Source organism: Meira miltonrushii (genome assembly GCF_003144205.1).
Source record: "Meira miltonrushii strain MCA 3882 unplaced genomic scaffold FA14scaffold_2, whole genome shotgun sequence".
Taxonomy (NCBI): domain Eukaryota; kingdom Fungi; phylum Basidiomycota; class Exobasidiomycetes; order Exobasidiales; family Brachybasidiaceae; genus Meira; species Meira miltonrushii.
In genome coordinates, this window is record NW_020289944.1 from 3,008,795 (window position 1) to 3,022,093 (window position 13,299).

The 13,299-nt window shown below is 44.2% G+C and overlaps 3 protein-coding genes across 3 annotated transcripts; 2 read left to right on the top strand and 1 right to left on the bottom strand.

Moving 5' to 3' along the window:
• Positions 1-265: 265 nt before the first annotated feature.
• FA14DRAFT_145784 (uncharacterized protein) lies at positions 266-1,393 on the top strand (the record flags this gene model as incomplete). The annotated part of the gene is made up of 1 exon (XM_025497290.1): positions 266-1,393. One exon carries the CDS (start codon positions 266-268, stop codon positions 1,391-1,393), a length of 1,128 nt encoding a protein of 375 aa, XP_025356094.1.
• A 51-nt stretch (positions 1,394-1,444) lies between these two features.
• On the bottom strand, positions 1,445-4,025 carry FA14DRAFT_160797 (Krr1-domain-containing protein). Its single transcript, XM_025498831.1, has one exon. The coding sequence runs from the start codon at positions 3,981-3,983 to the stop codon at positions 1,485-1,487; it is 2,499 nt and encodes an 832-aa protein (XP_025356095.1). The 5' UTR covers positions 3,984-4,025; the 3' UTR covers positions 1,445-1,484.
• Positions 4,026-4,241: 216 nt separating this feature from the next.
• Positions 4,242-13,261, top strand: FA14DRAFT_160798 (uncharacterized protein). Its single transcript, XM_025498832.1, has one exon. The coding sequence runs from the start codon at positions 4,262-4,264 to the stop codon at positions 13,208-13,210; it is 8,949 nt and encodes a 2,982-aa protein (XP_025356096.1). The 5' UTR covers positions 4,242-4,261; the 3' UTR covers positions 13,211-13,261.
• The last annotated feature ends 38 nt before the right edge of the window (positions 13,262-13,299 follow it).

Consider the following 13,299-nt stretch of genomic DNA (forward strand, 5'->3'; position numbering starts at 1 on the left):
AGCATAGAAATATGACAATTTAAATCACTCGGCTCACAGACCTTAAAAATAATAAAAAGTCCGATTTAAGCGATAGATCTCAGGGCGACTAGGCTAGTGAGGGATACCTTCTTCGCGTAATTCTTTTTTTTAATGGCTGCAGCTAAATTGAATTCGAGTTGCAGGAATAAAAATTTAAAGCTGCAAGCGTAGACTATTGTTGCATTTTAAAATTGATGATCACACATCTGACCACCACTTACAGTCAACTTAAGAGGGAGTTGCGATGGGTTCTCCGGATACATCAGTGGCAAGCACATCTTCCGCTGCTATTGTGAAGGGAAAGGATAAAGGGAAAGTTCAAGTAAAAGCAGGAAGCAATTGGAAGAAACTTCACAAAAGTCTAAGGAATGATCAACCCAGCGACACGAAGAAAAGACAATGGTTGCATTCAAATGGCAAACGGAAAGATAACGGTAGTGCATTAAAAGCTTCAGAGTCAGATTCACGTACCTCATCACCAGCACCAACGACTCTACCATGGTTTGCTGAAGATTTATCTCCCGAGGATTTGGCATTAGTGCGGATGAACAGTGGACAGGCTTCAGGTTCCACTTCGAGCAAAGGCGATACCAATGGAAAGGAAGCGTCAGATACCTTATCAAAGGATGAACAAGAAGCAGCAAGAAGGCGCATCATACTTGGAGGAGAAGGGCTATCACAAGGAAAGGCTGAAGCGGGCACTTATATCGCAATGGATTGTGAAATGGTGGGTGTCGGTCCAAACGGATCCGAATCAGTTCTGGCACGTTGTTCGATCGTAAATTGGCATGGTGCAGTTCTTCTCGACACGTTTGTTAGGCCTCAAGAAAAAGTGACTGATTATCGTACTTGGGTTTCAGGTGTAAGGGCAAAAGATTTGAAAGGCGCTCCTCAATTTGCAGAAGTACAAGAGAAAGTTGCCAATTTGATCAAAGGAAGGATATTGGTCGGACATGCTTTACATAATGACTTGAACGCTTTGTTGCTCAGCCACCCGAAGAACATGACCAGAGACACAGCATCATATGAAGGTAGTCGAAAGATTGCAAACACCAAATACCCATCCTTGCGAAAGTTGGTAGAGTTGAAGCTCGGCCTAATAATTCAAAAATCAGGATCGGAACACAGCTCTGTAGAAGATGCTCGTGCAACAATGGCTCTCTACAGAAGCTTTCATGCTGAATGGCAGCAGACTCTGAACGGAGCGGGTACTGCAGGTCGGAAGAGAAAGTCATCTACGTCCTCAAATACACAGATAATAGGAAAAGGTTGGAAGAAAGCCAAAGATGATTCAGGGTCATCGGGTAACTCTGTGAGAAAATCTAGTAAGAGTGCAGCCCCTGACGATCCAGAATGGTGGAACAAGCTCTAGATGAACTCATTGACTTGAAATTGGATACTTTACGAACAAGCAAATAAATACGATCATTGTATAATATTACACATTACTAATAGACATTTTCTCATACCTCCTTCTCCTTCTTCTTCTTCTTGTCTTTTTTGTGCGTCTTCTCCTCTTTGTCTTTCTTGGATTTCTTAACAGAAGGAGAAGGGTCGCTAGCGTGCTTGTCTTCGTCGCGATCACGCTTCTTCTTTCGCTCAGATTTCTCCTTGACCTCGACATCATTTCCATCTGCTGTGCCTGCTTCGCCATCTGCGTCATTTGAAGCGGCAGCTGTCGAGGATGAAGCTGCTGCTGCGGCCATTGCAGCTGCTTTCTTACGTTCACGCTCACGTTTACCTGCTTTCTTTGGCTTGATTGCATTTGCACCAGTTCCTTCTCCATTGCCATAAATTGAACCACCGAATTGTTCGGCCATCTCTTTTCGCTTTCCCTTATAGAGACCTCTACGGAAGTCTCTCAATCGATTCTTGAGATCGGCAGGTGCACGTTTAGAATTGCCCATTCGGTATGGTTGGAAGTTCTTCAAGCTGACAACTTTGTTTAATTCTGCATCATCTGCCAATAGAATCTCGACTGGTGTTAGACCGTAATCAGTCTTTGAAACTTCTGTGTATTTAAATCGTGTAGGCTGGTCACCAATCATATCTTCATACTCCAAGCCGTAATAATCATTCATCATTTCTTCCATCTTTTTCTTTCTCTCTTGGTGACTCAAATGTGAGAGGTCCTCCCCTTTGGGTGCGTCTTTGTCCGCTTTTGCGTTTGCAGTGTCAGCATCCATTTCATCAGCATCCACAACCATGCCTTCGTCATCTTCATTATCTTCTTCGGCTTTACGTTCTTTTGCTTTTTCACGCTTCTTGAGCTTCTTCTTTTCCGCTTTTGATAGCTTTTTGCCAGATTGTCCATCTGCATTCTCATTATTCTCCGCATCTTCGACATAATCAGCGTCCATCACAATACGATCTCCGTCTTCGTCAACAAATGCAGATGCTTTGGGTTCTTTGGCCTTGCTCTTTCTTTTATCAGCCTTCTTTGCCTTTGCGGACTTGGGGTTGTTCATCTCTTCATGCTGTTCTTGTTCACGTAGAATATCTGAGATATCAATATCGTCCTCCCAAGTGGGCTTCTCGCCATCGTCCTCTTCATAATCACCGTCTTCGCCGTAATAATCGTCATTGAATGCTTGAGCCATGAGCTTGTCATGTTCGTCAGGATCAAAGTCCGCATTGAGATCCAATTGATCAAAGTTAACAGCAGTACTTCCTGTAGCTTCTTTCAACGTCTTTAGTCGATCTACGATAGACTTTCTCTTCAAATCACGCATTCTGTCCAATTCTTTTCGTTTTGCTTCTTTCTCCTGAGCCTTGCGCAGTGATCTCTCTTCACGTTCACGTTTACGTTTGTTTTCTTGTCGTCTTGCACTGCCTTCGATCATACGGGCATACGATTGAATTTGTGGATTCATTTGACTATCTTCCATCTCTTGGAATCGGAAGTTGTATGCGGTTTCAAAGGCTTCCGCTCTTGAATCGAAAGAATCATCCGTCTCTGCGTCACTTTGAGCACCTTCTTCTCCTTCAACCTTCTCAGATGCCTTCTTGCCGCCCTTTCGTGATACCTTTGGCGCAGCTTGCGGATTGTCCATCCAACCGCGATTGAGAACGTAGTTTACCAAGAAGTCCTCATTTTCTTGTTCATTGCCTTGTTCATGCATACTGATATGCTTGCGCTCCCGAACAGGTTCAGATGTTCCACTTGTTGCACCCTGCACATTGTCTCCCGCAGCTGCTTCTTCTGCTTGACTTCGAAGGATGTCGCGAATTTCATCTTCTTTTCCTCCAAGTACGTCCAGCAAGTATTTGCGATAATTCTCGGGATCATCTTCTGGCCCTTCCTCAAGATGCTTTCCATCTGCTTTTTTGGTAAAGAATTCTTCTTCTTCGTCACCATCTACGATACTATGGAATGCATTGGTTACATCTTTTCTTAGCTGCTCTTGCTCTTGATTGTGCGATTGTACTGGCTCTTCGTCATCATGACCAGGTCTCTCGTCCGACCTACGCTCAATCATTGTTGCATCAGCCAATGCTCTAGCGGGATCATCAGAGGTTTTGAGTAATTCTTGAATTCTTGCTCTTTGATAATTTGCCAAAGTGACCTTTTTGCCTGAATCGTTGCCTGCTATCACCCTTTTTGGCAGTAATTTTGATTCTGCTGCATTCTTTCGTTCTTCATCGAAAATACGTTTTCCTGCTTGATAAATGCTTTCATCCTTTCTTCTAATCTTTGCCAACGTAGATAATATGGCTGCATCTACATCTGCAGTCATTTGATCACCTTCTTCATCTTCTGTTTCATCGTCACTGCTACTATCATCTTCCTCATGTCCATGTTGTTCTTCTAGTCTATGCAAGTCAGCACGTTCTTTGTTATGCTGAAAGCGTTGGGCGTATTCTTTGTTGATTTGTAATCCTGCATCATTCTCGTCATCGCTGTATTGTTCAACGATGTCCACTCGATCCCCGCTGGATTCAGAATCGGAGAATAGATCCATGCTGAAAACCTTATCGACCGGAATGGCACTGACAGAGATGTGGTAGAAGAAGTTCTCGTTGTTGTGTTTGTTGTATGCAGCAGCCTTCCACTTTTTTTTTCTGTGGTTCGGAAGACGGGATTAAACCTTTTTTTTTTCTGAGAATTATTTTGGACAAAATTTTAGCAGACTTGCATACACAGAAGGGAACTACGCGTAAGGTACTTTGAGAAGAAAAAGGTGTTGGGTAGCATTCATTCTTCCTCTCATCAGTCATCAAACAGTGGCATTCAATCACAATGGCACCTTCTGCTGGTGGGAAAGCATCGAATGGGAGAGGTCGAAAAACACTCTCCAGAGAAGCTCGCTTTAAGAAGATCAAAGCAGCAGAAGCAGCAGCAAGGACATCAAATGCGATTAAGAATGGTGGTAATGTCAGTCTAGACAAAGGCAAAGGAAAGGCAAAAAAGAGAGATGATGATATTGAAGAAGATCCTCATCCATTCCGTTACAAATCATTCAACGACCGACTCGCATCAGTACATATCAATGTGGCCACCAATCTTGGAAGAAGTGGTACTGGAGCTTTAGCCGGCTTAGATGGCCATGGCTTGGCATCCACCAGTCACAAAATGCAAGATGGTTCGGACGATGAGAGCGAAGAAGATGACGATATGGAAGGAAATGTAGCCCTGCATGCAAAAACTTCATTCGGCATTGCATTGCAAACATGGAAGGAACTCAATCTATCCTTACCCTTCACCTCTTTGGCTAACCGCATCCAGTCTCAATCGCTTTCATTGCCTTTATTGCTTCACAACCAGAAAACAATCACGAAGCATCTACATGATACCCTCTTTGACGCATATCCGGATTCTTACTTGGCATATGAGCCGGCATTGGATCTGATTCCTAGATTGGCAAATGATTTGGGATCTGCTTTCTTGCCTTCATATGTTGATCTCTTGACTGCAATCTTACGCATAACAACAATCGACAAACTCAGCACTGAAGGTCAGGAGTACACAGCTGCGATGATTGTGGAAAGATCTTTCGAAAGTATGGCTGCAACACTAAGATGCATGGCACCTTTTGTACTGCGTGAGCAACAAAGCAAGGAAGGTGACTCCAAAGATTGGTTAGAGATCACATGGCACCTTGTAAGACCATTCTTAGGATTTCAGGATTCTTGGAAGACTCAATCTGCAACCGGTGAGGATTCAATGGAGGTCGATGGAGAAGCAGTACCCACTCAAGCACCGATTCCTAAACGGAAAAAGATTCCGATGCATACTCGCCGTTTTGTGTCAGAAGCAATTGCTCATCTTGTGCGGCGAGCAAAGGCAAATCAATTACATCGTGTAGCACAAGTGATGATGGAAGACGTTACACTGGCCATGCAAGCTGGAGATGGTCAGAGTAGCACAAAACAAAGCCCAATCAGAGGATTTGCTTCTGGTGTTGCAGGTATTTGGGCCGAAGTGGCCAAATCAGTTGAAGGTCGCATTCATTCTATGGCACCCACTCACTTACAAGCAGCACTCCTGACCCCGGTCACCGTTTCATCCAGTGGAGAAGATTCAAGCGCTCACAGAGCCCGTATCTTAGTCGGAGTGTATCTGATTACATCATTGTGCCATCATGCTCAAGGTGCAGAATTGGCGCCGATCTTTGAGTGGCTTTCACGATCACTTGATAGCGAGCTGAACAAGCTGGAGTCCAAAACCATCGAAGACTCTGATAAGGTCGTGCTGGCTAGCAACGTTCATCAGAATGTAGAGTGGATGATTGCTTACATCGGTACCAGAAAAGGGAAAAGAGTCAATGATGAATCCAAGTCAAACATTTTCGGCATGATTTTACGATTGGCAAAGCTTACTACAACATTGGACAGAGAGGACGCTCCGCAGAAAGCTTTGCTCGCATCTCTTGTTCAATTGATTAGTATTGCTTTTCCGATCGCCCGTATTCAGGACTTGATTGGAAACGGGTTGAAGATCATGGATGCCCTTGCTACACATTCTGGGGAGGATCTCATCCCATCAGCATATTCTGCAGTGGTCTCTTCCTTGGCATCGCTGGAATTTAGCGGCTATCAACAAGTAGTGATGCCTTCTGTTCTCCGTGTGACCTCGGATTTGTTGGCAGGATCTACCACTGGCTTCTCAGATGCTGTGCAATTGCTCGCCAATCTAGATGAACAAGGAATCTTGGATACAGTGACTCGACAGGCACCAACAGCAATGACTACACGATGGCAAAATGTCTTAGCAAATGCGGTTCAGAAGGCTATTTCTGACGTTACCGGAATAGTTTCTTCCCAGCCAGTGTTTGATGCAGATCTCTTGTCATCCGAACAGATTGCATGCATATCTCTGGCAGGCGTAATACCTTCCTCCAGTACAAATTCGACGATTGACCAACTATGTGCTCTTTTGAGTACCTTAGCCAAGTTCAATGTCCAGGAGGAGAAGAATGCCAAAGGTGTCGTCAATTCAAACAGTGTGATTTCGTTGGTATTGCATTCGCTTAGCAGACTCGTGGATCAACACGGCAAAAAGGTAGCGGTTCATGCAGTTGCCAGTCTAACACAGGCATGCTCAATGGAAGAATTACTTATCCATCGAGCTCAACATCGCTCGGTAGTCATACGAACTGCTCAATTGATCAAAGGAGTAAAGGACCAGGGTGCGAATATCAAATTCTCGGACTTGAATAAGCTAGCAACAGCTTTGGAGTTCAGCGCCTCATCAGCTGATGAGACACTACGTATGGCCACTTTGCAAATTCTCTCTTTGGCTTCATTTGACGAAGTAGATCCGTCAACACCTTCAGTCTTTGCACAATTGACAGAAGTAGAAGGAAAGGGTCTAGCAGTCGATACAGTGAGGGAGAGGAATGTTCTACTTCGTTCCATCGGTCGTAACCTATCAAGACTTCAAGTCGCCACGACCGAGGAAACCAAACCAAAATGGTTCACTTCTTCTACCATAAGATTCACTATCCGCATGATGGTTTCTACGATGAAACTCAATTTGCGCCCTCTGTGGGAAGAAGCGCGCAAAGGTTTGGTCGATCTCAGCGTGCAATTTGGGCAAGATGTGTGGGCTGTAGCTTTTGAGGAATTGACCAAAACAAATCTTCCATCGGACGATGATTCTAGAAAGACTTTAGATCATGATGGAGGATCCAAGTGGATATCATTGAGTGACGAACTGGGCTACGATGACGAATCAGTTGACAAACACTTTCAAGACCCTCAATTGTCATCGAGGAGAGACATTGTCACATCTGCGGCTCAAGACGTAGTTGCAGGATACTGTGTAGAGAAGCAATTGAAGAATGACGAAGCTCCACACGGACGTCTCGATCTGATCAATTACCAGGTACAAATCTTGGCACTCTTTACGTCTCTCGCCTCAATGGCCGAACGCAATAATGCTCCTTTAATGCAACATTTCTTCCGCACAATTGTCGATAGACCAGAGCTGGAGCTGAACGATGACGAATCTGATGCAGAGGATGAAATAGAGACGGAGAAGGATGAAGAAGCCGATCAAACCGGAGATGTGAACAAGAGCTTGCAGGCTAAAGAAAGTCTTGTTACACTCACTCGAAATCAACGCCGTGATCAGCTTTGTGCTTATCTCGAAACTTTCGCCCAATTCAGCAATCCTAAAGCATTGTATCGGAGCGCCGATGTGTATGCTTATTTGCTTAAGTTATGCACGCAGGGTGATCCAAAGATCCAGAGATTAGCACTCAATGTGATTTTGCAATGGAAGGATCCTGCACACACAGCCAACGCTGATCTCCTCAGAAATCTTTTGAATCCTAGCCAGTTTCGAGAACAACTTACCTCTGTGGTTCTTGCCAATACTGCAGAAAGCACAATTCAACCTGGTCATCGTGCTGGTTTATTGCCTCTTTTGCTACGGATCATGTATGGTCTCATCATCTCAAAGTCAAGTCGGATCAGTGGACAGGCAAACCGAAGATCTGCCATTTTGACTACTTTGGCTGATCTTGAGCCACAAGATTTAAAACCTTTCATCGAGGTTATGTTGGAACCATTTGATGACATTTGCGGAACTGATGGCGATAGAGCATTTGTGATGAAGGATAGAGCACCATTGGCTCCACAACGAGTTCAAAGCGGTTATATTGCATTGTTGGAAGATGTTTTGAAGTACTTGGGCTTGCGGATCATACCGTTCTGGCAGGATCTCATCGGTGTCTTACTCAATATTACCCACCATGCCTCTTTGATAGCTGCAGAGCAAGGACCCGGAAAGTCATCACAAATTGAACGAAACATTCGACAAAGTGGGCTAAGGAGATTGAATGACTTTTTCCGTCAACCGACAAATGAATTTGATTGGCAACCGTTCCTTCCTGCGATCTTCAAACATCTCATCACTCCGAGATTGGCCACATTACGCAGTGAAAGCATTCAAAGTCCGTCCGTTGTACTAGAGATTATACATACGTGGTCAGGTAAACGCTCTTCAATTATGAATTTGGTGCAATACGACTCTTCTTTGTTGCCCAATACAACGAGCTGTCTGGAAGCCAATGGCGTAAAACCATCAGTCATTATTCGTGTTCTGGACGTTTTGGACAATATCGTGACATATGGAGAAGACGAAGGTGAGGATGAAACAGATGCAGATCAGGAAGAGCCTTCAGCTTTGACTGTCAGAGAACGTATCGTGCTCCCGTATGTGTCGACGATGCTGAAAGGCGTCGATGCTTTGATACGGAGATGTGAAGCAGCCACTCCGACGGAAGCAAAGTCATTAGGAAGAGACGAAATGCTACGGCGGTTGCTCGATCTTCTCTCACGTATGGCTTCATATGTGACCAAGCCGGATGACATCACCTCTCTGTTCTCTCTCTTGGGTCCGTTATTACGCAAGAATAATGTGATCATCTCGGAAAAGAGCAAAGCAGACGTTTTGATCGTTTTGGAGAAGTTAATGCCAATGTGGCTTACTGAGCAAAGTGCAACAAAAGACAACGTGTACGCTTTGTATTCCATCTTTTCCGCTCTCTTTTCCAAACTGCGTGGCCGAATCTCGCGATCAACTCTGGTAAGAGCTTTCTCCCAATTCAGCAAATTTGATGAATCTCTTGCACAAGTCATTGCATGGACAGGAGACTTGAACGCATTTGATCAAAAGAGAATGCAAGAGTACGATTTTGATCGCCGATTGGGGGCTTTTGATACAATCAATGCGGAAGATGAAGCAGGGAAGCAAATGCGTGCAAGGCTTTCTCCTCTACACTGGTCACCTCTGCTGCACAACTTTATGTACTTCATTCAAGACCCTGACGAATTGGCCGTTCGAGCAAGCTCTGGAACAGCCATTCGAAGATTCATTGACACGTATCAATTCCATCTAGAGCGAGAGCAAGGATCCAGTACTCATGACCACAACGCGCTTTTGAACGATCTTCAGAAGCTCTTTACAGGTGTTGTGTTTCTAGGATTGCGACGATCTCTGCGAGCACAATCGGATCTAGTCAGACGTGAGGCTGTAGAGACCATTGGTTATGCTGTTGCACATCTGTCACCTCACCTTTCCTACGTGAGCGAAATGAAAGGTTTGCTGTTCGAAGGTGATGAAGAAGCCAATTTCTTCAACAATATCGAGCATATCCAAGTCCATCGTCGTTTACGAGCATTAACACGATTAGGACAAGAAGCATTATTGGGCCACATCAAGAGTCGCACAATTCTTGATGTCTTCATGCCGTTGGTCGAACACTTTTTGCTTACCGAGCATAATCATGGAGATGGAAATCTGATCCAAAAAGCGGTCGAAGTTTTGGGTCAATTGACCAGTCAACTGAAATGGGGTCCATACAATGTTTTACTATGGAAATATCTTTCCTATCAAAGCACTAAAAGCGATAAAGGCGGTAAAGAGGATGATTCCAAAGCAAAGGAGAAAGTTACAGAAAAGGTTGCAGTGCGTGCAGCGATGTGCGTTTTGGACAACTTCCATTTTGATATGGATGAGGATGTGATTGGCGCGAATCAAGAGGAGAAAGAAGTTGATGGAGAAGGAGACCCTGAGGAAGAGTTGCAAGAGCGTGATGAGGAACAAGAAGTCCTACGATCAGAGGCAATGGCACATTCAAGAAAGGTATTGGATGCTGTCAGAAATCGACTTCTGCCCCGTTTAATCGAATGCCTTGATCTCAAAGACGAAATGGAAGATACTGTCAGACTACCGATTGCTATCGGTATTGCACGTATCGTTCTTCTTTTGCCTCCGCAATATCGAAGAAGTGAGGTGCTTCGAATGCTGAACAGAATGTCACACGTATTTCGAAGCAAGGCGCAAGATACAAGAGATCTAGCGCGATCAACTTTGGCAAAAGTTTCAGTCACTCTAGGTCCAACGTATTTCAGAGATCTTGTGATCGAATTACGAAAGGTTTTGACCCGCGGTCCTCAAATTGCTGTTCTAGCGTTCACGGTGCACAATGTCCTATTGCACTGTGTTGAAAGTGAAGATCAAAAACTGTCAATTTTGGATGAACAGACTACTGGAGATGTCGTTGAAGTTATCATTGAGGATATTTTTGGAAGAACTGCAGAAGATCGTCAAAGCATCGAAAACAGGACTACATACAAAGAGGTCAAAGCAACGAAAAGTCTCGATACCCTTGAGCAAGTAGCCCGCATTGTAGCCCCTTCTGCTATTCGAGCTATGTTACTTCCTTTGAAAGAATTGATGGCACAGACTGAAGCAGCGCAGGCTACACGCAACTTTGATGACTGCTTGCGAAGAATTGCTGTTGGTCTCCAAGCAAATAGTCATCTGGATGCCCATGCATATTTGGTCTTGTGTCATGAATTAGTCAGTGCAAGTAGCGGATCATTGTTCAAAAAGAATTCCAACGGCAGTTCCTCGAAACGTGACGGAAAGAAGAGCAAACAAATGCGAAGAACTAGTGCAATCTTGTCCAAACGATTGGACGTAGAGAAAGATGCTGACGTGCGCGATCATTTCGCCAAGAATGCTCATCGTTTCGTTGCATTCGGACTTGATCTCCTCTCTTCAGCAATGCGAAAAGGTAAATTCGATTTCAATGATGTTTCTGTCTTAGCAAAGTTGGAACCTCTGTTGGGAGCAGTGGGAAATAGTCTTTACGCTAGCCAAACGAATATTATCATTCAAGGTATTCGCTGTTTGACCTTATTGATCCGATGCCCGTTGCAAGCTATGAAGAATTCTCTTCCCACTATCGTCAAACAAACGATGAAGTTGGTTCAGCGCGAAGGAAATACACGATCCGACACATTGATGGCTTGTCTGAAGTTGTTGACAGTCATCATTCGTGATGCCGGTCAAAAGGACGGAGCAGACCCAGATCAATTATTATCCGAACAGCAGTTGACAACGCTTTGTCATCTGATCGAGATGCATGTGGAAGAAGATGTGGAGATGCAAGGTACTTTGTTCAGTCTATTGCGTGCATTGATTGTTCGAAAATTGACCGTACCAGAGCTTTACGATCTGATGGACAAAGTGGCGCGTATGTTGGTTGTGCAACAAAGTGAAAGTGTCAGATCAACATGTCGTGCTGCCTTTTTAGACTTCATGCTGAACTTACCACAAGGAAAGAAACGCTTCTCTAACCAAATTCATTTCCTTGTCAAGAATTTAGAGTATGTCTATGAAAGTGGAAGATTAAGCGTTTTGGACTTTTTGCGTAGTATGCTGGACAAAACTTCTGATGAAGTTTTACGACCATACTTGGACCTCATGTTCGTCGCTCTGGTTATGCGTTTGGCCAACGATGATAGCAGTGCTTGCAGAGAAAAGTCAGCTCTGCTCATCAGAAAGATTGTCGATGTTTCTGGACAGGAAGAGATTGGCAAATTGATCGCTTTGACTCAAAGTTGGTCTCAAAGCACATTGGAAAGTGAGACGGGACGGAATCTTAGTCGAGTCTCTATGCTGGTGTTTGGGATCATGCTAGACGCGAAGGTCCAAATCAGTCACGACGATGCAAATGCAAAAGACTGGCAAATAAATGCCTTATCACGTTCCTTTGACGTATTGGAGCAATGCGCAGTCTATCTTGAAGAAAAAGAAATTGACGTCGAAGAAGAGACCTGGATGGAAGAAGATAATGATCTGCTGTCTGACTGGCAAATACCGTATCAGAGCCTTCAATTGGTCAATCGCATTTTCAAGCAACGTGATGAAATTTGGTCGGATGGTGAAGAAGCCAAGTCTCAATTTGACTCAGTCTGGTCTACCGTAGCACGTTTGCTGTTGTTCCCTCATGCTTGGGTTCGTTCTGCGTCTTGTCGATTGATCGGTGAATACTTTGGAACTCAGAAACCATATACACCAAAGAGTCAAGATGAATTGACCGACCTGGTGGACATGTCAAAGAAGATGTCGCTCGTTTTACGTAGTCCACAAATCGATGAACAGCTTTCCATACAAGTTGTCAAGAATCTCGTCTTTATTGCAAAATGCTTTGTCGGTGTCGATAATGAGAACATCACCAAATCATCAAGCAAAGGTCGCGACAAGGCAGATGGAGAAGAAGAATTGGTTGAGAGTGACATCGATGAAGATGATCTCGCTGAGGGCAGCGCGCCAAAACCTGTCAAGAAAAGAAACGAAGATGAAGATGACGCCTTATGGCACAAGCAGCCATTGCGCTGGTTGTTCAACAGACTTTCTCATCAGCTTCGTCGTTCAGGAGCAGATCGTGCTCATATCTCATCTGGTGCAATGTGTGCATCGAGTGCAATTTTGAAATGGATGGCAGCCATCATGAGCCAATTGGATGTGGATACGAGTAAGAGGTATTTGGTCCACGTTGTTGCTCCAATTTATCGCATTTTGGAATCCAACATTACCGTTCCTAGCTTGTCAGATGCAAATGGAAGAAAGCCTTCCAAATTTGGAGATATTGCAGCTGCTGAAAGAAGATCTTCATTGGAAACACTGGCCCGTGAAGTGCAAGAATTGTTGCAGGCCAAAGTGGGAACACAGTTATTCGCATACACATATGCTTCAGTGAAAAGGAAAGCAAACGACAAAAGACATCAAAGACGTGCTCAAGCCATTCAAAGAGGAATTGACTTCCCAGAAGAAATGGAAGCACGTAAGACACAAAGGAATATGCGTAAACATGAAAGTAGAAAGCGGAAAAATGATTCATACGCAAAAGGCAAAGATCGTGTTCGACCTTCAAAGAGGCAGAGATGATCGATTTGATTGTACACCAGAATAAATAGAATAACAATAAAATCAACTGTCAATATGAACAGTGAGATCTAGTCGAGCAGCTAAAGAAG